Source organism: Artibeus jamaicensis, unplaced genomic scaffold (assembly GCF_021234435.1).
Source record: "Artibeus jamaicensis isolate MK-2021 breed Jamaican fruit bat unplaced genomic scaffold, CSHL_Jam_final scaffold_916, whole genome shotgun sequence".
NCBI classification, from domain to species: Eukaryota; Metazoa; Chordata; class Mammalia; order Chiroptera; family Phyllostomidae; genus Artibeus; species Artibeus jamaicensis.
In genome coordinates this window covers 60,977,486-61,005,046 of record NW_026522059.1, presented here as the reverse complement: position 1 = coordinate 61,005,046, position 27,561 = coordinate 60,977,486, and the positions used below count along the sequence as shown (strand labels likewise).

Here is a 27,561-nt window from a genome sequence, read left to right as displayed (position 1 = left end):
AATAATCGTAATAGTCACACTGCCCTACTCAAGTGCAGCGTGTAAAATGAATCATGGCAGCCAAAGGGCAAATGTGTGTTCTATTAGGAGAAACTGCATCACTCTACCTTGACCATTCTTTTCGACCAAACTATTGTATAGTTCCAGAACACAATACTTTTTTACACAACACTTTTTTAGTCCTGTTAAATTTCCAGTGCTATTTTGATTACCATTGTGTTTCTGTGTTTTCCTAAAGATACAATATTCAGGAAAAAGTATATCAGGTTCTATACATGTATGTAAGTGTCTTTTTCTTCTTGAGTATAGAAAAATATATTTCTTAGTCCCTTTGTATTATTTTCCCCCTTTTTCTACTGATTCCTGCAATTTTGAATTACATCATATTCTATCTGAATTCCCATTTCTTTGAGCTATTGTAGTATTTTAGTTATATTTCTATAAAGCATATTCTTAGTAACTCCACTGTCCTCTTGTTCAAGGAACACAAACATCTTCCCGGAATCTTTGTCTCTGACTAGTATCTCACTGAGGCAGGAGACTAAAGGTACAACCTCCACATTTTGGCTATTCTCACTTTCAGCAAAGTGAAGGAAATTCTCCCTACAGGATACTGAGAAATACCTTTACTAGGCTTGCATTGATTTTCTCATTTATTAATACATTATCCTATGGGACAGCTATGTAAGTCATATCAAATCTCTGTGTGTATGTGTAAATGTGCAGCATACAGTTTGTGAATCAAATTTAAATATAGTGACTATTGAATAAACTAGAAGAAAAATGATAGAAATAAAGTTTCCTTTTGTAATACAATATTATAGATTTTCAACTCTCAACTTTATCTCTGAATTTCATTTTCTCCTAATCAATTGTGTGTAAATTCTGTCTCAGCTATAGTGTGAGCTTTAGGAGAGCAGACACTCACTTATAAATATTTATTAGGCATTAATAAACAACAAGGATAAAAAGATGAACAAAAGTAAACTGCTTCCTTCAAAGAGCTTATATTCCAATTGGGAAGGCACACATGTAAACAAGTAGCTGTTATCTAGTGAGATACAACTGCAGATCAAGTGTTAGGGAAGCAAGGAGTATAAAACATCTGATTTCTTACTGTGGGGCTTGGGAGTTGAGTACAATTCAGGAAGGGTCTAAAGGAAAAGGCAAAATGGGGTATAGTCTAAAAGAATTAGTGAGGATTTGCCAATAAGCATGAAGAAAATTTTAGGTACAGGAAAATAGCTAACAAAGAGCAAAAAGTTTATATAAAAATAAACTATGGCACTTACACAAAAAGGCTTCGTCTGGCTAAATTGAAGGGTTTTTTAAAATTAGAGGAGTGAAATCATCAGACTTATGCATGAGAAAGGTATATGTGTTTGCAAGGTGGATAGAAAGAATACCAGATGAGGCAGGTCCTGATGAACAGGCCAGTACATTGTATTAGCTAAGTGATGATTTAAAAGGCTGAAATGCAGACAAAAAGAAGTGGGCCATTTTAAGAAGTAGCTAAGAGTTGGAACTGATGGACTGAAAAAATAAGTGGAGGAAGAAGAGTTATGAAAATTCTAAGAATTTTGATTTAAGGTCGCTGGGTAAGTAGTGCTACCATTAAATGAGACCTGTAGCATATGAAGAAAAGCAGGCTTAGAATGGTGTCATATACTTAATTTAGTGTTGGAATATTTAGTTTTAAGATAATTTTGGTAAGTCTATGTTGATTTAACAAATAAGTCAGGTGATCAGGAGTAAGCTTTGGATTGGAGGTGAAGATATGGGATTAATCATGTTAACTGTGGTGATTGATGGTGTTGGAGTGGAAGAGATCATCTGAAGACTGCAAGTGGAGAATGAATTAAGGAAGGAATCCCAGGGAAACACAGTAGTTGGTGGGGAAGTAGAAAAAAACAGACCTAGTCAAGGAGAGTAAAAAATTGCCTCAGAGAAACAAAAGATAAAAACATCTAAAGAAAAAATAATAGGAAGGTGAATGAAGCATCTCAAATAAGATTGCATGGTGAAGAGGATTATATGCCACGGGGTAGGCTAATAAAACATATATAAATTATCCATTATATTTGGCCATTGGCATTAATATAGTTATATAGGTCTCATTCAAAGAACTGGAGTGAGACTGGGATCAAAGAAGTTGAGTGCTTTTGCATGTACATGGCTACAGTTGATGGGAGCTAGTGACATATCACTGGCAGTCATCCAGAGTTTAATAGAACACAGAACTCAAAAACACCACAAGGGAACCATGCCCATCTCCAGATGTCCTGAGTCCAGGTTAGAGCCTATGTACATGGTAACTACCCCCATGAAGAAATGAGCACTGAAGAATCTAAGAACATAGCAAACTAACATGGGAGAATGTGGTCAAAGAGAAAGGACACATCCACACTTGGAAGATGTGAACTTGGAGGAGAAAAATTGACTTTTTCTTGGGATATGTAGATTTCTTCTTTAAGAAGGCTTTATTATTCAGCTATATCCTCTTATGCTAATATCTATTAAAAGTATATAATTGAACTTGATTTTTGGTGAAGCTTGAGTCCTCTATAGTATCATCATTTTTTAATTTTCACATTGGCCAGAACATCACTGACATACTGAGAGTATGGGATCTACTGAAGATATCATTTGTAATAAGAAAAATTTAATTGGAAGTCAAAATGCAAAAAAAAAAGAAGGGATGCATGAAGATAGAAGACATGGATTACTATTTTGAGAAATATAAGTGGTGAAGGAAAGAGGGGAACTTGGAACTTGAGCATATTTGTGGAAAAGGGTCAAGTCAGTGAGGGAAACATAATGAGTATACCTCCATTAATGTCAGAAAGAAAATGATTTTAAAACTTCAGATGCTCTTTTGAGAAAGAAGAACAAAGTAGGAGGGATCACAATACCTGATACCAAACTGTATTACAAGGCCACTGTAATCAAAACAGTCTGGTACTGGCATAAAAACAGGCACATAGACCAATGGAACAGAACAGAGAGCCCAGAAATCAACCCAACTCTCTACAGTCAATTAATATTTGACAAAGGGGGCAGTAACATAAAATGGTGTAGAGATAGCCTCTTCAACAAATGGTGTTGGGAGAACTGGACAGCTACGTGCAAAAAAATGAAACTTGAGCACAGACTTACACCATACACCAAAATAAATTCAAGGTGGATAAAAGACTTAAATATAAGCTGTGACACCATTAAAGTCCTAGAGGAGAACATTGGCAAGAAAATATGAGATATTCCATGCAGCAACATTTTTACTGATATGTCCCCTAGAGCAAGGAATATAAAGGAAAGAATAAACAAATGGGATCTCATCAAAATAAAAAGCTTCTGCATGGCCAAAGAAAACAGTATTAAATTAAAAAGACAACCAACTGTATGGAAAAACATATTTGCCAATGATACCTCAGACAAAGGTTTAATCTTCAAAATATACAAAGAACTTACACGACTCCACTCTAGGAAGACATCGAACCCAATTAAAAAATGGGAAAAGGACTTGAACAGACACTTCTCCAAAGAGGACATACAGAATATCCAGAGACACATGAAGAGATGCTCAAGATCGTTAGCTATCAGAGAGATGCAAATTAAAACCACAATGAGATACCACTTTACACCAGTCAGGATGGCTATCATAAACAAAGCAACAAACAACAAATGTTGGAGGGGTTGTGGGGAAAAGAGGTCCTTAGTTCACTGCTGGTGGGAGTGCAGACTGGTACAACCATTATGGAAAACAGTATGGATTTTTCTCAGAAAAATAAAAATTGACCTGCCTTTTGACCCAGCAATTCCACTGCTGGGATTATATCCTAAGAATCCTAAAACATCAATATCAAAGAACCTATGCACCACAATGTTCATAGCAGCACAATGTACAATAGCCAAGAGTTGGAAGCAACCTAGGTGCCCATCAGTAAATGAATGGATCAAAAAATTGTGGTACATATACACAATGGAATTCTATGCAGCAGAGAGAAAGAAGGAGCCCCTACCTTTTGCAACAACATGGATGGAACTGGAAAGCATTATGCTGAGTGAAATAGGCCAGGCATTGAAGGACAAATACCGTATGCTCTCACCTTTAACAGGAAGCTAAACAACAGAACAAACAAGCAAACAGAATAAAAACAAAGACACTGAAATAGAGAACAAGTGGGCAGTGACCAGAGGGGAGAGGGAAGGAAATTTAAGGGAAAAAATGTGGAGGGATTTTGAGGAACAAGTATGAAAGACACAGGAATGAGGACTGGGGTGGGGGTGGGGGGGATGGGAGGGAGGTGGGAAGGGAGATGGGGGATGAGGAGGGGGTGGGGAGACAGGGCGGGGGGGGGCTGGGATGGGAGAAATAGACAAAAAAACTGTACTTGAAAAATAACTAAATAAAAAATATATTTAAAAAATAAATAAATAAAAAATAAAATTATATATATTAAAATATAGCCCTGGCTGGCATAGCTCAGTGGATTGAGCGTGGGCCTGCGAACCAGAGTATCGCGGTTCAATTCCCAGTCAGGTCACATGCCTGGGTTGCAAGCCAGTTCCCAGCAGGGGACTCAAGAGAGGCAACCACACATTGATGTTTCTCTCCCACTCTTTCTCCTTCCCTTCCCCTCTCTCTAAAAATAAATAAATAAAATATTTTTTTAAAAAAGAAAGAAACCATCAGCAAAATGAATAGGGAACCCAATGTATAGAAGAAGATTAAAAAATATATATATATATATATAAAAATACCTCAGATGAAAGAATAAATCTTAGACAGGAACTGGGAAACTTCCACTGTCAATGGGTTATAGTCAGATAGTTTTGTTCATTTTGACTTAACAATAAATGAGAGCTGGCCGGATTTCAAATCCCCATTTCCTGTACCAGATAGATGCAAAAAATACACTAGCGATGATGTAGCTGTGATGCAAACTTGCTGCACTGGCTAGCAGTTTGTCCCACATCCACATGTAGTGTTCTATCCTGTGACCCCAGTTAGACGAACTGAAAGATCTACAGTTCTCTTCTGTTCCTTTGGCGTAAGACCTTCCCTGGACCCACACTGAGTGCTCTGTGATGCTTACTTTCTCCAGAGCCCCACTTTAGTCTCTGCTTGGTCTTTACTGACTGTATGTGGTAAAAATAATGTAAAAAGAGTGCAACAGAAAGATAAAAGATATTAACTTCTCCTTACTCCTCTACACCAAGATGTTATTCCTGATAAAGTAAGATCTTGGGTGTCTGCAAGCATGACATGTTGCTATTGACTCATTTTAAAGTTTTTTTGTGGAGTGAAAGGAGCAGGTGCATATGGAAGACTTGCACTTCTAGCTCTCCGGTTCTCAAGTTGCTGGGAGTGAGGGTGGGAAGAAAGATATCAAAATGGCATAAGAATGCTTTCAAGGGAAGAGAATGTTTGTGAATGAATGTTTGTGGGAGCTGGTAGAGGAGGGAATGTTGTAAAAACTTTCAGGAGATTCTGATAAACATCTGTCTTCTGATATTAAGTCACTGCCCTGCAGATGAGCAAGTAAGAACCACTAGAGTGATATTCATGTTTACAATTTAAGAGTTGTCTGTGTTGGATGATAAAGTCCAGGAACAGGTGAAGCTGGAATGCTGGGTTTGTCCACCACAAGATGGCTGAGGCTTTGTCTTTCTCCTTTATCACCCATGTCACTTTCTCAAGAAACAAGTACACATAGTGCATTCAATAAATACTCTTAATAGACTGTGTACATTTCAGAAAAAACATATTCCTTTTAATATCAATTATGTGAGCATGCAACATTGCTAAATACAAAAGTCAGACAAGCTCACAAATGACTTCAGAGACTGCCACTCTTTTAATCGAAGAATAATTTAGGGCCTATTGAGATACCATAAATCATAGATCCTTTCCTGTTTTCCCTTAATGACTATGCAATTATCCCTATTACTATAGGTTTCACAAAGCATTCTACCCACAGGCAGTTCCATTTCTTTACCCTTAATCTGAAGAGAAATAGAAATATCATTCATCTTCTAAAAGGATGTATTTCCACTGGGTCTGAGTAAGACTCAAGGGTAGGGAGTTGCAGTGCCCAGCTCTTGGGACATTGCCCCCAAATTGAAGGCTGCCTGTTATCTATTGAATAAAAACTTCAATACATTTATGATAACATTATGCTAGCATAGATTCTTACAACTGATAAAATGCAAATTTGATAAGTTCACATTTGTTACAAATGAGTTGAACAACTGAATGTATTGTTAAAGTTCTAGTTAAATTTGTAGTTAACTATTTCTAGTTAAATTCAATGGGTAGTGTGGGACATTAAAAATATCTGAACAATGCTAAATTTATAGACTACATGCCAGAAAAGTAACTTTTGGGAAGGATAACGCAAAATATAAATACTAATTGGATTTTTTTAAGAAGTCCTCTTTCTATGATTTATACACATCTGTGTCATTACATAGGTAACCTTGAGAAAAACAATTCCCATTCCTTGGACTCAATTTCCTTCTCTAAAATATGGAGGCTGAACCCACCTGTCTGTAATTATTCCCTTCCAGAGAGACATGTTCTGTTATTGGCTTTAGTTTTATGGCCTGTGCAGTAGAAACCTCCTTGGAGACAAAGATAGGTTCAAATCTTAATTTTTTCATTTATTAGCCTTTTAAACTTGGGAAAGCTATACCTCAGTCAGCCTTAATTTTCCAATCTGTGAAATGGGATAACACTAATAATTCACTTTGTAAATTAATTATTTGAGCATTAAATGGGGGCATATATGCTGGGAAGTGATTAGTGTGTTGGTTAGTTAATGGGCATTTAATGTGTAGTATCAGCCAGTGCCCTAGACTTTTACTTTCCTTCTCTCCCTAAAAATTCAATTCCTTGTATATTATTGACTTGCAAGTAAAAGAGGTACAATAAAATTTGGAAGATACTGTGAACTTTTGCTGAGTAGCATTTGTAAAGTAGCTGTTTTGGAAAGTAGATTTTTATCTTTCAGTTTGGGAATGCCTCTGGGTTTGAATACAGGAGACAAAGCAGCAGTAAAAGGTCAAAAGAATTCTAAAGCTCCACACAACTTTGCATTTCAGCACTATTATATATTCAAGGACAAGCATGACACCGCATGCATTAGTCATAGTATATCACATTGGAACATCACCCTCTACATATACTCAGCACTAGTCCTAAACTTTATAAAACCACACAAAATCAGATTGGAATTCCACAAATTTAAGAGTGAAGAGAACTTAACCTACATTCACAAGAAAGCTATGAGGATATTGAAAAAAACATTTCATGGGTTGGATGTTTTAAATGGACTACCAGAGATTGTCTAAAATAGCCTCAGAAACTGATTTTCCCACTTATAAGTCTATTAATAGGCTTATAAGTGGGAAAATTTGTTTGAATTTAATTGTACATGTTGGACTCTAACAGTTTAGATAAAAGTGGTACTCTAAAACTTAATTTTTCTTCTATTTTTCTAAGAGACTCACTCTATAACATTTTTTCCCTAGGAATCTATGATTGAGGACCAAATGATACCTATGCCCCACTATCCTTCTTCTTTGAAAAGTACTGTAAAGGGAAAGGGTGAGGGAACACTTATCTTTCATCCCATTTGCAAGTACAAAGGGATGTACTTGCATCCCTTTGGTAACTCCTTATATAGCTACCTGTTGAAATGCTGTTTAGCCTACTTTACATGGGACTATACTAAGACCTTGAGAATAGTTAAGTGGGCTCTTTATTGTAAAGTTCTTCCAGTTGTCCAGTAATTCAGGAGCCAATGGCATAGTACTGGGTCCTTATTTATTACCACTGATAAAAGAGTTCATAATACTGACCAGAGGGATTACACAGCTCACAGAAACTTTCCAAATAAGAACCATGATATCAAAACACAGCTGAGGCCATCAACAGTATTAATGAGGATTTTGTTAGCTTCTAATTATAATGATTATTATATCAGAATGCAACTCACACTAATTATTAGTAAAAGTTTACAAACATTAAAAAGTGCATAATAACATTTGGATCTGATAGGGCTGAAAAAAGACAAGAAAAACAACACAAGGGTGTTAGCTTTGTGATTGGTGTCCACATGATTGCAAGGAGATCATTTTCTCCATTATTTTCATTTTCCTGTGCTGCCTTCCAAATTTAAACATTGTGAGAAAAATACAGCATTGTGAGAACTTTGATTCCATAAGAAGAACAAAACATTTCTACTAGTTATTATTATCTTCTCTTTTCCACCTTCCCAATTCTTTAAATCCTCATAATTAAAGATAAAAATATCAGTTAGGAAAAGTATTCCACTTGGGAATAAAACAAGATTTGTAGGTGAAATTCTGGTCTGTGCAGACACCAAACAAACTGAATTCTCAGGTAATATTTACATTAATGAATAATTCCAAATGCCTGCATAAAAAGCAAAGGAGTCATGATGAATCTATTAGATTTCATTGATCCATCAGCAGTGCATCAAGGGGAAATATTGTTAAAAAAAAGTATGTTCTATCCTGTGTACACCACCACACTATGGAAAAGAAAAAAAGACAGCCCTTTAAAAAATGAGTAGTATAAAAATTCACAGTAATGTACATTATTTTTGTTTTTCATGAGCAATCAAAAGAAGGGGGCAGTGCTGAGCATCTCTATTGTACAATACAAAAGAGTGTAAGTAACACAGCAGGAACACATGGACACAAAATGCTAAAAACAATGCTTTCTGGATGGTATGCTTACAGGGTGAATACTTGGGCCAGAGATACTTAAACTCTGGGGTTCAACCAACCCTTTGCAATTACACACAATTAAATCCTCTGACATTGGGAGGGGCCAGATGCTACAGGGAGAATCATCATCTAGGTCACAGCTACTGTCTACAAGCATTTCATCATGTGGTCAAGTGAAAGGATCCATACAGAATGATGTCCAGACACAAGCCACATGACTTCAGCCATTGCTAATGACAGGAGCAGAGAAGAGTCTGTCTGCAGCCAGAGCCTCTATCCCCATGTTTAACATGACAGCAAGCAGGTTCCTGCTGTGTGGAACAACCATGTCCTTTCTCCCCTTGTCACTCATATACACAAATGCATTCCAACTGGGCCTGGAGAGCTGAGACATGGTCAGGTAGAGGAAGATAAAAGTGGGGTATTAGCTTTCGGATTTGGCTGCTTCCCCCTCAGCTTCCCCACTCTGTTCTGTTGAACTTCGTTGAGCATCTTCCTCACCTTCTGTAAGAGACAGTGGAAAAAAGAACAAGGGCTAAATAAAAAACATTGCTTATAGTTACCCAGTCTCAGTATATAACACTGAAAATTGACAAAATATTCCACAAGTCTGAAATTCTAATAGAAAGTGTGTTTTCTTTGTAATTAATTACCCATCAAGAAATAGTTTAAGTTGGCTAGCTAATTCTGGTTCTGCGAACTTGGGATAGTATGGTTCAAAAACAAAATAATAACTGAATTTTCACAGTGGTTAGTGATCATCTATGCTTTTGATAAATAACTAGGAAATTTTATGCCTGGGCCCTGGCACTCATTTTTAAAAGGTGTTTGCAGCTTGCAGAAATCCCAAGTGTCTTTGGACTGAAATCAGAAGTGGAGAGCAAGTTTCACTTTTTATTCCTGACTTTCTTATTTTAAGAATTAAAAAATGCACTTTATATTATTTATAGCACTTGATGATAACCCAGCTGATTTCTCAGTGGTTTAATTAGTTTAAATGAAAAACAACAGTGGATGATGAAAGGATATTATGCCAGGTGGTCAGTCCCTCATCACACAGTAATAATGACCTCTGCAAACCTACCCTTGCAAACCTACGTACTACTCCAGTAAAACCACCCTCATTTCAGCAAGTGTCTTGGCAAATACTGAGATTAAACAATACTTTCTCTCTACATTCAGTCACTTCACCTGAGTGCAAGCTGTAGGCAATCCTTGATTCAATTATTCATATTTTTGCATGTGTTAGTTCATTACTAAGCAACAAATATGGCTTGGTGGCCAAAATATTTTGATGATGTTGCAATTATGTAAATTATAACAATGCTTGCTAAGAGTTTGTTATCATAATTCAAATGCTTAGAGGTATGTGGGCTGGTCCACAGGGGTGTTCAACCTGTGGCTGCGGGCCACATGTAGCTCATAATGACTATGAATGCAGCCCAAAATAAAATTGTAAATTTTCAAAACATTCTGAGACTTTTTGGTGATTACGTGTCACAATGTATATAATGTGTGGCCCAAGAAAACTCTTCTTCTTCCAGTGTGGCCCAGAGATACCAAAAGCTTAGACACCACTGCAAGTAATTTATTCTTTACGCTTAACAAATACACATAAAATATCTCACCATATACCATACTTTAGGAAAATTGAAAGTAATTCTACCCTAAAAAAATTCTGTTCTAAAGGGGACCCAAGGAGGTCAAGCACTGCATACTATTTTCGTACACTACTTTCATTATTAGAGCAATGACTAGGTTCCCAAGATGTGCAGATGTCTTGAAAATAAGAAGTGTAGATGAGCAGGCAACAAAAACTTGATACATAGAAGAAGCTCTCAGTAACCAAAGGAATAAATTCAATTAGGTCAGGTGCAATAGAGTGGACTATTTAAAGATGAAACTGCTGTATAAATAAAAGATGAGGAATTTAACTCCCATGGTGCTTGGGACTTCCTAGGTGATTTTTCTAGACAGTTTCTGGGGATACTTCTCAGGGTTTAGCATAATGCTACAAACAGAGCCATGGCTAAACAGGTTGCTGTTAAGCCAAGGTAAACATGGGATAGCAATATTGTCAAGTATAAATTAAAAAGAAGGTGAAACGCTAAGAATTTCAAAGGAAGTCCCTCACAGTTCTCAGCTAGTGATATTTTGTCATTATTGAACAGCTTTTGAGGGGGAAACCCTATGAAGAGAAGTCACTGACTTTTATCCTGCCTTACACTGTTTATAACTCTATAGGCTACTTTTGAAGGTGGTTTGTCATAGTGAAATGCTGCAAATCATCCCTTATTCACAGAGAGATGTGTGTCAAATAACTCACCTGTCTTGTTGATATCAAGACCTGCTAATTTCAAGGCTAATTCATTGCTGTTCCCACTTGCAGAGGAAACCAGAATGTCATGTATTGCATTTCTTCTACCAGTTCTTCCTGAAGCAATAAAATCTGCATATGTAGTTTCCACATCAGTCATTGCTAACAAATATACGCATAGCAGGGACTGAAAATAAAACGGAGAAAAATTAACAGGTAACTATAATGTTGGTCAATGGTAAACATTTAACCAAAACACATTAAATTAGGGCCCTATAATATGAATATTAAATACTTTTCTGGCTTACATGTCTAAAAAGCAAGCAATGCTTTCAGTCTTGATCAAGAGTCAGGGAATGTTTTTGTAATGAGCCTGATGGTAAATATTTTAGGTTTGGGGGGACAAATGGTCTGTGTCTCAACTACTCAACTCTGTGGTTGTGGTGCAAAAGTAGTCAAAGATAATATGTTACACAACTGTAATAAACAGTGTTTATAAAAAATGGGCATAGGGCCAGATTTGGCCCATATGCCATAGTCTGTGGCCAGCTGGTATTCTCCTTCTCTAACACCATTTTAGTTGGCCCTTTATTCGGTAGAGTATAACTTGAGGTCAGTTGCATACAGAGGTGAGGGGGAGGGTGGAAGTGGTCCATCCTAGAGGCAAGAAGTAAGGAAGTGCCTTGTCTGCAGAATGTCTAAGAACAATTATGAAACTGACCAAAGTACAGTTTGCTTTTTATCATCACCATGCACTCAGCAATCCTAAACAATGTCAGGGATCAAATACTACTCCCAGTTCAGGACAACTTAGTTCCTTGCTTGAGAGGAATAACAATCTTTCTTGACTGAATCTTTACAAAGGGGTCAAGGTGAATTTTTCTGAACAAACCTGATGATATATATCCTTAATGAAAGACATAATGAAGAAAAATATTTCTAAGAAAAAATATGCAACATGTATTAACAAAATGCAAAGAACATCAAATGCAAAGCTTTAATTTATTTTTCTTCCTTTAAGGTTTTATCCTTCCCTAAAGGTCAAAAAAAGGATGGTTACTAAGATGAAATAATGACTTTCTGTTGGGTTAATTTGTTTAAACAGGACTTTGAAAATAACACAATTTCCCTCCTATTCCTAAATGTTCCTGTTACATTTTACTATAGTTTAAGATTAAAATCTCATACCATTACTCAAGAGAAAGGAATCTTTTCAAGACATAAGTATGGAGGAAGCTAAAAGAGTAGAACCCATACATCTTCATGGACATGCACCCTGCACTCTGAAATAACTTAATGCCATTGACAGCGCAATTGAAGCTGGCAGCACATTCCTTTAGGCTGAGTTCTTCTCCCAGTGCGTATTAAGGGAGCTTCTAATTCAACCTGCAGAAAACTTGGCATATTCTCTCTTCTTTAAAGCTGACAGAGGAAAGAGGGAAGAATTATAGTATAATACAAGCTTTGAAATAGGAAATATTTATATACTACATGCTTTACTGTGACTGTATTATGGATAAGTTTCTTTTCCCTTGATTATATCTACCACTCATTTTTATGAGAATATGATTTAATGGTTGTTATAATTTATTTAAAATATTTAAATGCTTTTTAGAAGATCCTGGGTTTAGTCCTGGTTCTGCCACTGGGTCATGCAATGACTCTTGGAAAAATCATTTTACCTCCTGGTCTTCCAATGTTTTATAAGTAAAATGGGACAGCTGAGTGACATTATCATTAGTGGTACTTCACATGAAGGTGGAAAAGCAATAGCCATTCAAAACTATATCATATCTAAAATCAACTTGGACTTGGAAATTCCTTTCTGTGACCATAACCACCTATTTTTTCTTTTCTTCTTACTCTTTTTCTTTCTTTGAAAAATTATATTTTATTATTTAAAAATATGTCAGTCATGTCCCACAGGTATCCCACCAAGGCATCCTTCTTTTTTTTCCTTTCTCTCTCTTTTTTTATTGTTGTTCAAGTATAGCTGTCTTCATTTCCCCAACACCATTCTCCCCCACACCAGCCACCCCCTGAATCTTTCCCCCCTTTGGGTTTGTCCATGTGTCCTTTATACATGTTCCTTCATGACCTTCCTCCCTCCATTATTCCCTCCCACTTTCTCTCTGGTTACTATCAATTTATTATTTATTTCAATGTCTCTGTACATTTTGCTTGCCTGTTTGTTTTGTTAATTAGATTCCATTTTCCTCTTACTCTTAATAAATCTGGTCACATCTTTAATTCTTTTAACCCTTTTAATTTTATTTTCTCTTAGATCTAGTCTGAATCACCCACCATTTCATGTAGTTAGCATCAGGAAGTCCCTCTGACCTACAGTGACCTCGACCTTACTAAGCCTCACCTGAAAAACAGCACAGTGCAATTTCTCTGATCTCATTACTGGGTGGCTAATGTTACCAGAAAAAAATCACAAAATTGTGCCAACTGGCTCAACTAGAAATTTTTGACACTATTATTAGTATACACTCTGAGTTACTGGGAAATTCTTTTTTCACCTCTAGTTAATTCTTCCTTTTGCTTTTCTCTGTGAGGATTCCAAACTCTTTTCTGTCTACACAACCACTCATTACCTGCCTTAAGAGATGACTTATATATTCCATTTCTGAAAAGATATAGGACATCTGTTGCAAATTCTCTTATATCTCCTCCTCTTTTCAACACATTTCTCTGTAAGTCACTAGTCTTTGTTTTGTAGATGAACTAAGCTCTTTGTTTTGGAGGCATGCTGCTGATTCTATTTTCTAACACCTCCTGGAGGACCTTAATTCATCCATTATTTTTCTCAGTAATTTGAGTTTTGTTTTTCTTCAAAATCTCTTTCTTAAGTTTATAAGCATGTTGAAGTCTTCTTTTACTAAAAAAATATTGAACTAACCATTAAACAAATACCCTTTCTTCAACCTTCACTCATCTTTGCATTGGCTAATCTTTTTCCTTCATTAAACATCTCAGAAGGGTTAGGATATTTTTATTTTCACTTTCTCTGAACAAACCTTTATAATTTTATGCTTTATTGACTTTTATATAGTGTACTTATAGATACTACTTTCTTATAGATCACTGAAGTGATCCGTGTTAATACGAAGTAACAGCTTAATGCTAAAGTTTCTTATGAGTGCCCATCCTGTTTGAGCTCCCTACAATGCATGACACTACCAGCTAAATTCTCCTTGAAACACCCCCCTAGCATAAAAAAGCAACTTATAGTGGCATGTTTACTATTACAGGAATCAGACCTATCTGTATTTGAATCTGTATTTCTATTAACTTGTTATGGTATATCTAATCTCTCTGTACTCAGCTCTTCATTTAAAAATAGTGATAGATATACTTAGTAGTCAAGATGGCTATGAGAATTTATTTGGATTATCTAAAGAGGCTAACACAATGTTTGGCACATGGTAGGGAGCTGCTGATAAAAATGAGCTGTTACTTTCTTAGCTTCCATGGTATCTTACTATCCTGGTTCTAGCCTATCTGACCTTTGTATTCCTCACAGATTTCTCTTTCCTAGAGTCACCTGTTAAAATAAGAGCATATTTTGTAGGAATTAAGGACCAGTCTTTGACCTTCTTTATTTCCTGACTGAATAACTCATCTAACCCCAAGGCTTTGATTCCTCAGCACTATGGATAGTGCTGAAGTGTGCATCTCCTATTTAGACTGTCCTCCCAAGATTCTCATTCACAAGGGAAACTGCTATTGAATAACATTTCCACTTGGTTTTGCACAAGCATTTAAAATTTAATGAAACAAGACAACAAAACACACAAAGAAAACTGGTCTTATAAATACATTATCTTGGATAAAATTTTTACTCATATCTCTCACTTGATATCCATGTCTAATCATTTACTGAAGTCATGTTGGTTTTTATTTGATGTCACTCATATTTCTTGTAAAAGATGGAAAAAACTCTTACAAGGATTATTGCTATCCATGAAGAACCACATTTTCTGCTTTAACCTCAATCACTCAGTTGGATAGAGTGAAAGATAATAATGATGACTGTGAGAAGAGCTAAAACATCCCTTTCCCTTTAGCATTTATGAAATATATTTGCTAGACTGATGTGCACCCAAATTTAAACCTTTAAGGTAACATAGAAACTAAATGCTGGGCATTTAATTATGTTAGCTATTATGATTAGTATTATAATAACTATTATTTTACAAGTAGTATTTTATTTTTTATTACATTTTCTTTTTCCAGGCAATCAACTTGTTTTTCAGTAAAAAGAATAACAACCAATAAATAACACATATATGAATATGAGAATGAAGGAAGAATAAAATTACATTTTTAAATAAAGTATATAGATGCTATGAACTCTATATTTTTCTCTATTCATGATTATATTTCTATTAGTGAATTCTGATCACATGATTGAAAATAGTTATTTTTATATGCATGGCAGCTATGTTATTTTTCTCTTTCAGTTAAACATGTAGGCACAGCTCTTTAGTTACACCATATATACCACTGTATAATCACGTGGAGATTTGCTTAGAAATTCTGGGGGAAATGTTGCCAAATGATGTTTTCTGACAGATATTCACCAAAAAGTCCAAAAAATTATAATAAGTGTCAGAAGCTGGTAGAGGTTTAATACAGAAGTAATTAGCATACAGTCTAGATTAATAAAAAATAAACAAATTGGAATAAAACCTGGAACATTTACCAAAGTGGGCTTTGCTTCTACAAATGAGAGATTCCCTGTTTATGTTACTCATATCTCTCAAGTGAGAGATATGAGTAAAAATTTGATTCCCTGTTTATGTCTAAAAAAATCTATAGTTAGATTTTTTTCTAGACATAATAAAATGGTAGTATTGTGGATAAACAAGATAACATGTTGTTTTTTTAATACCCAGTTTTACAAAACAGCCAATTGTACTAATACTCAAAGTTTGATTAAAGAAGGAAAAATATAATTTATTATTTAAGTACTGTATTATTTAAAGGCTGATTAAATTTTAAAACATAAATCTCTAAATATCAATGTCTAAAATTCATAAAAATTCATGACTAAGAAATAAGCTTGTTCCTTTACTATTACTTCTTTAAAAGGCCCTCCTTATTCACTCTTAAACAAAAGAAGCAGTATATTGGTATTCTAAAGATTCTTCCTTTGTATAATGGCTTTCTAAACTGAGATTCATGATTCATGCTGGTCTCTTCCTTGTTTATGCCTTTTACCTTTTAAAATATCATATATACAGATTATTAGAGAAAATAAACCACTATATTTTACTGTAGCAGAATTTACAGATTTAGATAGATTGCAGGAGGCTAGGAAAAGTATATACTTACGTCTTCTATATTAAACAAACTGAAGCGTTCCACATAGATGTATCCTAGAAGAAGTTGGGCCTGTGAAGCTGCTAAAATGATTTTTATAGTGACATTGAGTCATGAGCCAAATGGTGACTGGATAACATGCTAATTTTACTCCTGTAAATGGGGACATATGAAATGAGACTCACAGACTTGGAAGAAAGAATGGAGAGAATGCCATCAGCATGCACTGAAAACTTCTTTCTTTCTAATATGAGTGGCATGATTTAAGTTTAAAAGAGAAGGAAAGTTCTTCCTGTCTCATTATTATAAAAGCAATTATATAACTTTTCAACAGTTACTTTATTAAATCATGGGAAAGGTTAAACTCCCTTGAGTAATTACTGTGTGCTTAGGGCTTTGTCTACATTAGTGTTTCTGAAGTGTTTTAGCCTCTGATTTTCATTAATTCTCAAAAATTACTGAGAACCCTAGTGAGCTTTTGTTTATGTGGTTATATCTGCCAATGTTTACTATATAAGAAATTAAAACAGAAAAAAATGAATATCTATTAATTACTTAAAATATAGATAATAAGACATTAAATGTTTCCATTAATGTTGTTAATGAAATAACATATTCTCCAACTCAATAAAAATTACAAAAAAAGGCATTGTTTTACATTTTGAAATGATCTGGCTTACATAATACAATTAAAGTCCTAGAGGAAAACATTGGCAAGAAAATCTCAGATATTTCACGCACCAACATTTTTACTGATATGTCCCCTAGAGCAAGGGACATAAAGGAAATAATAAACAAATGGGATATCATCAAAATTAAAAGCTTTTGCATGGCTAAAGAAAACAGTATTAAAATAAAAAGAGAACCAACTATACAGAAAAACATATTTGCCAATGATACCTCAGACAAGGGTTTAATCCCCAAAATATACAAAGAACTTACACAACTCTACTCTAAGAAGACAAGCGACCCAATTAAAAAGTGGGCAAAGGACTTGAATAGACACTTCTCCAAGAGGACATACAGAAGATCCAGAGACACATGAAAAGACGCTCAATATCACTAGCTATCAGAGAGATGCAAATTAAAACCACAATGAGATACCATGTTACACTTGTCAGAATGGCCATCATAAACAAAGCAACAAACAAGTGTTGGAGAGGTTGTGGAGAAAAGGGGACCCTAATCCATTGTTGGCGGGATTGCAGACTGGTACAATCATTATGGAAAACAGTATGGAATTTTCTCAGAAAAATAAAAATCGACCTGCCTTTTGACCCAGCAATTTCACTACTGGGATTATATCCTAACAACCCTGAAACACCAATCCAAAGAAACTATGCACCCCAATGTTCACAGCAGCACAATTTACAATAGCCAAGAGTTGGAAGCAACCTAGGTGCCCATCAGTAAATGAATGGATCCAAAAACTATGGTACATCTACACAATGGAATTCTATGCAGCAGAGAGAAAGAAGGACCTCCTACCTTTTGCAACAGCTTGGATGGAACTGGAAAGCATTATGCTGAGTGAAATAAGCCAGGCATTGAAAGACAAATACCATATAATCTGACCTTTAACAGGAAGCTAAACAACAATCCAAACAAGCAAGCAAAATAATAACAAAGACACCGAAATAGAGAACAGACGGACAGTGACCAGAGGGGACAGGGGAGGGAATTTCAGGGGAAAAAGGGGAAGAATTTACAGGAACTTGTATAAAGGGCACATGGACAACAACTAAATGGGGTGGAAATGGGAGGGAGGTGGGGAACACTGGGGGGGTGGGCTGGGATGGAAGTAAAAGACAGAAAACTGTACTTGAACAACAATTAAATGGAAAAAAAGAAATTATCTGGCTTAAACTTGTAAATGTCTGCCTTGATAAAAAACATTTGGCTGCTCATATCTGTAACTACAATCAGTTTGTCTCAATATGTTGTTTAATTTCAAGTATATGAAGACTATCTGGCCTCACACAGAGTTTTGAGTTGGAAAAGTGCAGAGAATCTTAATAGCCTTTGAGATAATTGTGGGATTAAAAATTTTGCAATGTGGAATCTAAAATCATTTTAATATGCTTTCTAGATTCTGTTTTATAAAATCTATTGTATACCTAGCACTTTAAATGTATATTGTGCCTATGCAGATTTTTTAAAAAAAATATCAGGTACTGGTCACTTGGTAAATATTGGTTTACTGAGTTATATAAAATTTATAGATTCTATCATATTTCATTATACAATAGTACATTCGTTAGTATAGCTACCTCTCTCATCAAGAAAAGTTTTTTAAGAATTGGGAAGCTGACAAATTCACAGGAACAGAAAATAAGTTCTCCAAAATTATAATTTTTCTTTGAGAGCTCAGGTGTTATCATCGGCAATGGATACAGTTGGATTTTGCACCCCTTGAAGTAATGAGCTCACATTATTCATTTTTAAGAGAATCTCTGCCAAATACCCAATTTTGAGTAACCACAGTTTGCCAGTCAGTTGTTCTTTTTTAAAAAAATATATTTTATTGATTATGCCATTACAGTTGTTCTATTTCCCCCCTCTATTACCCTCCACCCTGTACACCCGCTCCCCCACCATCCCTCCTTTATGACCATGTGCCTCAAGTTCTTTAGATTCTGTATTTCCCATACTATTCTTGCCCTCCCCCTATCTATTTTCTACCTACCATCCATGCTACTTTATTTTCTGTATCTTCTCCCTCCTTCTTCTTCTCCCACTCCCCTGTTGCTAACCCTCCATATGATCTTCATTTCTATGGTTCTGCTCCTGATATAGTTGTCCTGTTAGTTTGCTTTTGTTTATGGTGTGGTTGTTAATAACCATGAATTTGCTGTCCTTTCACTGTTCATCTTTTTTATCTTCTTTTTCTTAGGTAAGTCCCTTTAACATTTCATATAATAAGGGCTTGGTGATGATGAACTCCTTGAATTTGATCTTATCTGAGAAGCACTTTATCTGACCTTCCATTCTAAATGAAAGCTTTCCTGGATAGATCAATCTTGGATGTAGGTCTTTGGATTTCATGAGCTTGGAATACTTCTTTCCAGCACCTTCTTGCCTGTAAGGTCTCTTTTGAGAATCCGCTGACAGTCTGATGGGAACTCCTTTGTAGGTGACTGTCCCCTTATCCCTTGCTGCTTCTAGGATTCTCTCCTTCATTTTAATCTTGGCTAATATAATTATGATGTGTGTTGGTGTATTCCTTCTTGGGTCCAACTTCTTTGGGACTCTCTGAGCTTCCTGGATTTCCTGGAAGTCTATTTCCTTTGCCAGATTGGGGAAGTTCTCCTTAATTATTTGTTCGAATAAGTTTTCCACTCATGGGTGTTCCTCTTTCCCTTCTGGTACCCCTATAATTCAGATGTTGGAATGCTTAAAGATGTCCTGGAGGTTCCTAAGCCTCTCCTCATTTTTTTTGAATTCTCGTTTCTTCATCCATTTCTGTTTGGTCATTTTTTTTCTCTTTCTGGTCCACTCCTTTGATTTGAGTCCCAGTTTCCTTTCCATTACTATTGGTTTCCTGTGCATTTCCATTCATTTCAATTAGTTTAGCCTTCATATGTTCCTGTAATTTGTGACTATAATCAACCAGTTCTGTGAGCATCCTGATCACCAGTGTGTTCAACTGTGCATCTGAAAGTTTGGCTATTTCTTCATAGCTTAGATTTATGGGCTCTGGGACTCTGAGTTGTTCTTGAGCCATGTTTTGATCTGTTCCTGCCTGTTAAGTATGTGGAGCGGAGCCTTAGATGTTCACCATGGTGGGGCCACCCAGGTTGCTGTTTTTTGACACTGTATGTGGGGGTGAGGTCAGAGAGAGACAATATCAGTCCCCTCTGCTGCTTCCCGCAGCTGGGGCCTGTGCCTGCTCGCTCCTTCACTGGTTTATCTGCATGCAAATGTGTGACCGTGGTTTGCCCTCTGTGGATCTGCTGCCTTGTGCCCTCAGTGGGTCTGCCTGCTCCTCCAAACCTGGGATCCATCCATGGCTGCTGGCGCACCTGGGTTGTGTGCCTGGGTAGGTCCGATGGATCTTTCCTGCCTGACCCCGCTCTGCTGCTGGCTCTGCCCCTCTTACTGGTTTGGCTGAAGGGTTTGTTGTTGTCAGACTTCCGTGTAGTTCAATTTTTCTGTGGGTTGGCTGCGTTTTTGTTGCTAAAACTTTGTTGTTTTTAAACTTGGTTGTGTGAGAAGGCATAGTGCTTCCACCTATGCCTCCATCCTGGCGGAAGTCCTGTTCTTTCAAGTAACAATTGCAGTGCATGATAGTTCTGGCTCAGTACAAGCATTCACAGGGCTTTACTTGGGACAACCATGCCCTTTGGTACATGTCAGGCGTGCCTTATGACTTCCCATTTCATCACACAGAATATTAAAAAGACCTATACTTAAAGTCAAGATTTGACAAAATAATATTTTTTACTTCTTCATCAAGATTCTATGTAAATCTTGCATTTAAAAATATTAACTATGAGTGTTGGGTAGTGAGGATTACCAGGGTTACTAGTAGAGTTTGCTGCCACTGACTTGACCAGTGCTGAGATACCAGCATTTTCCCACCATGCTTTTGTACAGGTGGTGCAAATATCGGATAAATAAAAAAAGGCAGATAGCATTAGGACTGTTATAAAACTTATTTTGAACTTGTGGACTTATTGACAGTGTCTCAGGGAATGACTGAAAAAGATCAGAGGACATGTAGGAATCTAGGGACTAAACTTTGAGAACCATTCATGTACACAGTAAAAGGAAGCTATCTGATAAACACTATGGATTAAAAAAGAAAATCCTTTTATAAAGAATTAAACCACATAATTAATTCCTAGAATATTCTAGAAGTATCAGCTGATCCATTTCCAAGCTAAACATTATCCATCTTTTTCTCTTATACTGTATAAGGCTATTACTTGCCCAATTCAATCTTAAAACCAATCTATACCTTATTTCCATAAACAGCTTCTTAATCTCACAAGTCCGAGGGCTTCAGACTAAGTCTTAGGAACTCAGGGAAGGGTTCCAAAACTTGATACTACTTCAATTCCCTATTCTTTTGAATTGGTCTATCATCAAGTCACACTTTGAAATCAGTGACAGCAAAAAAAAAGCCCAAAAAAACCCCACAACCCTATCATTAGAAAGAAGTTAATTAGAAAATGTCCACAAAAGTCTCCTCTGTTTAGGAATAATTATATTTTCTGCACCAAATCATGGCTTGATTGCTCTAGACTATTATTTGGTATGATGGGGGCCTATATTCCCCTTCGGAGGAGTTTGGATAGTGTCCTATGAAAACCACACTTAAAAACGTGATCTTAGACAAATACCATATGATCTCACCTTTAACAGGAACCTAATCAACAAAACAAACAAACAAGCAAAATATAACAAAAGACACTAAAATTAAGAACAGGCTGACAGTGACCAGAGGGGAGAGGATTATAGGGGAAAAGGATGAAGGGTTTGCAGGAACAATTATAAAGGACACATGGACAACAACAAGGGAGGGTGTGGAAACAAGGGAGGGAGGTAAAGAGGGCTGAGATGGTGGCCAGAGGTGGGGGGGGAAGGCAGAAAACTTGAACAAAAATTTAAAAATGTTAAAAAAAGGTGATCTTACATACTGAGTTGTATCACCAACATATACTAACATCTATTAGCTAGGTCAAGCCAAATAGCTTTTTTTCTATTCTAAACCCAAAGTGATGAACTTTGTCATTACAAAACATTGCTAGAATAAAATTGGCCCAATATGAGAAAAAAATACATGGTCTTTTAATGGTTTTTACAATAAGTTTTTTTACTGATATCATTAGAGATAATATCCCATCTCCTCAGCTAGGAGAAGTTATTCACCTCTTCTCTGACTGTCACTGTGTAATAAAAGTTCTCATTCATAAAAGTTCTGCCCTCTGGTGTGGCTCAGCGGACTAAGTTCTGGCCCTCGAACCAAACCAGAAAAGTTCCAATATTTGATAATGATTACTCCTCTCAATTTTATCCATATTCATCAATTTATTTCTGATGTGATCATTGTGACCCTTATACCTTCACATATTGTTTTATAATTCATAACCTAGTAAAAAATATCATTACTTAATTTCTTCTCAGAAACTTTCTCTAGCCAAGACTCAAATCTTGTTTTTTATTTCCACAATGCTTAACAAATCAAAACTTTATAATGAGAAATCTAAGCCTATAAATTTTATGAAGCCAAAGGCCCAGGCTGTCTGCATTGAGGAAATATTTTCTCTGTCTATGTAGGCAACAAGTAACCTTAAAGCTACTCATAAATCTGGTTGCTCATCTCTAGCTCACCTCTTTTACCATAGCTAACAACAGCACTTTCTTTATTTTTCTGTGCTTGCTCAGTTTTTTTCAATTATAGTTTGCTTTCAATATTCTGTATTAGGACTTCGCCAAGATGAAGGCGTAGGTGGAAACACTGCGCCTTCTCACACAATGAAGTTTAAAAACAACAAAGTTTTAGCAACAAAAATGCAGCCAACCCACAGAAAATTGAACTACATGGAAGTCTGACAACAACAAACCCTTCTGCCAAACCAGTAAGAGGGGCAGAGCCAGCAGCAGAGCGGGGTCAGGCAGGAAAGATCCACCAGACCAACTGGGGCATGCAACCCAGACACGCCAGCAGCTGTAGGTGGATCCCAGTTGTGGAGTAGCTGGTGGACCCATCGAGAGAGCAAGGTGGTTGACTCAGTGAGGGCTGACCAAAGTCACACAGTCAAGCAAAGAAAAACTGGTGAAGAAGCAAAGTCCTGAGACAGACTGTGCAGGCCCCAGTGGTGGAAAGTGGCAAAGGGGACTGCCATTGTCCCTTTCTGACCCTGCCCCCACATACAGTGTCAAAATACAGCAACTTGGCTGGCCCCACCATGGTGAACACCTCCTCATACATAACAGGCAGGAACAGATCAAAACATGGCTCAAGAACAACTCAGAGTCCCAGAGCCCATAAATCTAAGCTATGAAGAAATAGCCAAACTTTCAGATGCACAGTTGAACACACTGGTGATCAGGATGCTCACAGAACTGGTTGATTATAGTCACAAATTACAGGAACATATGAAGGCTAAACTAATTGAAATGAATGGAAATGCACAGGAAACCAATAGTAATGGAAAGGAAACTGGGACTCAAATCAAAGGAGTGGACCAGAAAGAGAAAAAAAAATGACCAAACAGAAATGGATGAAGAAACAAGAATTCAAAAACATGAGGAGAGGCTTAGGAACCTCCAGGACATCTTTAAACATTCCAACATCTGAATTATAGGGGTACCAGAAGGGGAAGAGGAACACCCACTAGTGGAAAACTTATTTGAACAAATAATTAAGGAGAACGTCCCCAATCTGGCAAAGGAAATAGACTTCCAGGAAATCCAGGAAGCTCAGAGAGTCCCAAAGAAGTTGGACCCAAGAAGGAACACACCAAGGCACATCATCATTACAGTAGCCAAGATTAAAATGAAGCAGAGAATCCTAGAAGCAGCAAGAGATAAGGGGACAGTCACCTACAAAGGACTTCCCATCAGACTGTCAGCGGATTTCTCAAAAGAGACCTTACAGGCAAGAAGGGGCTGGAAAGAAGTATTCTAAATCATATAAAGCAAAGACCTACACCCAAGATTGCTCTATCCAGGACAGCTTTCATTTAGAATTTAGAATGGAAGGGCAGATTAAGTGCTTCTCAGACAAGATCAAATTCAAGGAGTTCATCATCACCAAGCCCTTATTATATGAAATGTTAAAGGGACTTACCTAAGAAAAAGAAGATAAAAAAGATGAACAGTGAAAGGACAGCAAATTCACAGTTATTAACAACCACACCATGAACAAAAACAAACTAAGAGGACAGCTAGATCAGGAGCAGAACCGTAGAAATGAAGATCATATGGAGGGTTAGCAACAGGGGAGTGGGAGAAGGAGAAGGTACAGAAAATAAGTAGCATGGATGGTAGGTAGAAAATAGATAGGGGGAGGGCAAGAATAGTATGGGAAATATAGAATCTAAAGAACTTGAGACAGGTGGTTATAAACAAAAGGGGAGAAATAGAACTGTAATGGCTTAATCAATAAAATATATTAAAAATAAAAATAAATAAAAACATAAAACTTGGTTCAAAGCCCCTGCCTCATATTATTCTGTATCAGTTTCAGAGGCACAGTATAACAGTTAGATAGTCAAGTATTTTACAGAGTGGCCTACCCCAATACTTTAAGTACCCACCTGACCCCACACACAATTATAACAATGATATTGACTATATTCCCTATGCTGTACTTTACATCCTCATGACTATGCTGTAACTACCACTCTGTACTTCTCAATCCCTTCACTGTTTGCAGTTCTATTTATATTCTATTTTCTTACTCTTCACAGAATATCTTGTCTACTAATTTTATGGAGAAGGAAAGGTTATCCTACATAAATTTCATCAATTCCCCTGCATTATCATATCAAAAGCTGTCCCTCTCTTTATTCAAGTCCTTTTGCCCAACATTAACACCTGACTAGTGCTTGATTCTGTCTTTTCTCCCACTATTTGTCCCTAATGCTGCCTTGTGCTTTCACAGTCTTATTTACCCTACTTCTCCAATGCCAATAAAGTGGCTTATATTTTCCTCGTTGTAAAGTAGTTCCTTATTTTAACTCTGTATTCTCTTTAATATACTCATGTTTTATTTTCATTTAATCCTAGACTTACAAGAATACAGCTGGATAATAATTGTTCATACTTCCTCTAGTTTACTTTACTTTTAATTTCTTTGCCTTTGACTTACATATCTATCAATTTACTATTATCATTGTCTTGAAGAAAGATTCTTACAGATTAATCACAAAATTCAATTGGCCTTTTACAATAATTATCTGTATTAAATTGTACACAGCATTTTACATTGTTATTTCTCTCTTCTGTAAATATTTTTCTCTCTTGGCTGCCATGGATACTGTATTTTTGCTTTCCCCCATAAACATCTTCTCATATTTTTTTCTTGCTCTTTCCTCCACTTACCTCTTGAAGAATTTTTATTCTCTTTTTTATTCTTCATGTTCTGTTTGGTAATCACATTCACCCTAAAATCCTTAAGTGCCACCAGCATATCAAATCTATATGCGTGGGGCCTGATATTTAGAGAATTTTTACTGCCTTTTGGATATTCTACCATTGATGTCCTTGAAAACTCAAATTTAGTAAGTTCAAAATGGAATTTCTTGCTTCAATTTCACCTTCACTCTAAAACTATTCATTCTCCTTATATTGTAGTGTATGAGGTCTGTTGGGAAAAAGTCCAACCATTGTTAATATAATGAGAATGACATCTTCACTGTACTAGTCAGTAGGGGCAATAGATGCTGTTGAGTGAGCATGTGTACTGTGTGGATGTCTCACTGAAAATGACTGAGCAAATTGAGCAACAAATCTGTATCCAAATTTGCATTAAGCTTGGACATCACTCTGCAGAAACTACTGGGATGATTCAGAAGGCCACAGCTATGGGCAATTGGAGATTGGCAGATTCATCACAACAATGTACTTGCTCATGCATCAGGTGCAGAGATTTTTGGCCATCATATTGCCCAGGTGACTCAGCCCCGCTACAGACCGTATTTGGTGCCCTGTGACTTCTGGCTTTTCCTGAAACTAAAATCACTCTTGTAAGGGAAGGGATTTCAGACCATTGAAATCCCTTCAATGCTCATCAGACCATTGATGAGATTCAGGAAAATATGATGGGGCAGCTGATGGTGACTGAGATAACTGTGTGAGGTACCAAGGTGCCTACTTTGAAGGGGACAGAGGCATCATTGTTCTATGTACAATGTTTCTTGTATCTTCTTCAGTAAATGTCTCTTTTTGCATACTATCCATGGCTGGATACTTTCTGGACATGCCTCGTGTATTACCACTATTTTCTCAGCCACCTATGACAGAAATCTTAGGATTGTCTTCAGTTACTTCATCTCACTAATTCTTCACATCCATTTTGTAAATCTCATTGTTTTAATTCTATTCATTCAATGTCATTTTAGTATTCTTTATATCCATTCTTTTTCTGGATATAACCTTTGTCATGTCTTTCTTGACTATTGCAATTGTGGACCAACTACTCACTTATGCAGACCTACTCTTCTCCAACTTATCCTAGTGAATTGTTGGGGACTGCTCTGCCTGGTTTCAGGAATTGTAACTGCTTCCCATGGCTAAGACTGAATGAGTGACCTCTGGAATGTGAGCCACAGGAGACAAAGCTTGTTTCTAGTAGCAAATGCTGCCTCAGCTTACTCCCCTGCCCCCAAAGCATGGTCAGCTAGTCAGAGATGGGTAAGACTCCTCAGAGAGAAGAACAACCAAAGCCAGACACGATCACTCGGGAGGCCATCATGGCAGGACTCAGCGGGGGGGCGGGTGCTTCAACAAAGAGAGAGCACTGGGCCCTCACCCCCCAGCTATTCTGATAGCCCGAGTCCTCATGTCCTCTGGGAGAAGTGCTTCCTGGCTCTAATCCACTTAAGCCTGAAAACCTATGATGGGGGAAGTGGTGCAGCTCCTTGCCTCGCTAGAGTGGTATCTGGGTAAATCTGGCATAAGAAAGAATTCCTAAAAATCCTGTGGAACCTGCTTTGTTAAGAATGTTTTCATTCATATGTTAAAGGTCCAAGCAGGAAATGAGTATGTCTCCCAAAATTTCTGCAACCCCTCTTTCCCGACAGACACTGACTCAGACTAAGGCCTCAGATTTCTTTGAAATGTTATCTACTGTTTCATCCGTGCCACCTGTATTCTTGTGTATTACAACCCAGTAAAAGCCCCGGGAGGAAGGAGATCCTGGCCTTTTTCCTCTGAGAAACTGGCCACCTCTCCTCCCCAAGGAGATCATGTCTTGGTAGTGTTTACTTTTTCATTCATGGCAGATGGGGGGACTTGAGAGCAAAGTTTCCCCCACAGTGAATAATTTTATTACAGTGTTTATTTAATTTGGCACTGTGCAAAAATATTTTCATGGTACTTTCTCCCTATATCATGTTTTTCTTGTGATCTGGCTCTTTGATTTTTGCATCCCCACGATGTTTGGCACAGGATTTTGTATATTGTTTTCATATCTACAAAAAGTA

The 27,561-nt window shown here is 36.8% G+C and overlaps 1 protein-coding gene across 4 annotated transcripts in view; it reads right to left on the bottom strand.

Moving 5' to 3' along the window:
- Positions 1 to 5,748: 5,748 nt before the first annotated feature.
- Positions 5,749 to 27,561, bottom strand: part of PKIA (cAMP-dependent protein kinase inhibitor alpha) — a 114,980-nt gene continuing 93,167 nt past the window's right edge. For 2 of the 4 annotated variants that reach the window (XM_053661233.1, XM_037130465.2), the window contains 2 exons: positions 11,084 to 11,261; positions 5,749 to 9,261 (listed from right to left, as the gene is read on the bottom strand). In XM_053661233.1, coding sequence (XP_053517208.1) covers positions 9,182 to 9,261; positions 11,084 to 11,234 — 231 coding nt within the window. In that variant the 5' untranslated portion in view covers positions 11,235 to 11,261 and the 3' untranslated portion in view covers positions 5,749 to 9,181. Of the gene's footprint in view, positions 9,262 to 11,083; positions 11,262 to 12,262; positions 12,497 to 16,417; positions 16,493 to 27,561 lie in introns of those variants that run through there. The other 2 variants (XM_053661232.1, XM_037130468.2) reach the window with 2 other exon arrangements.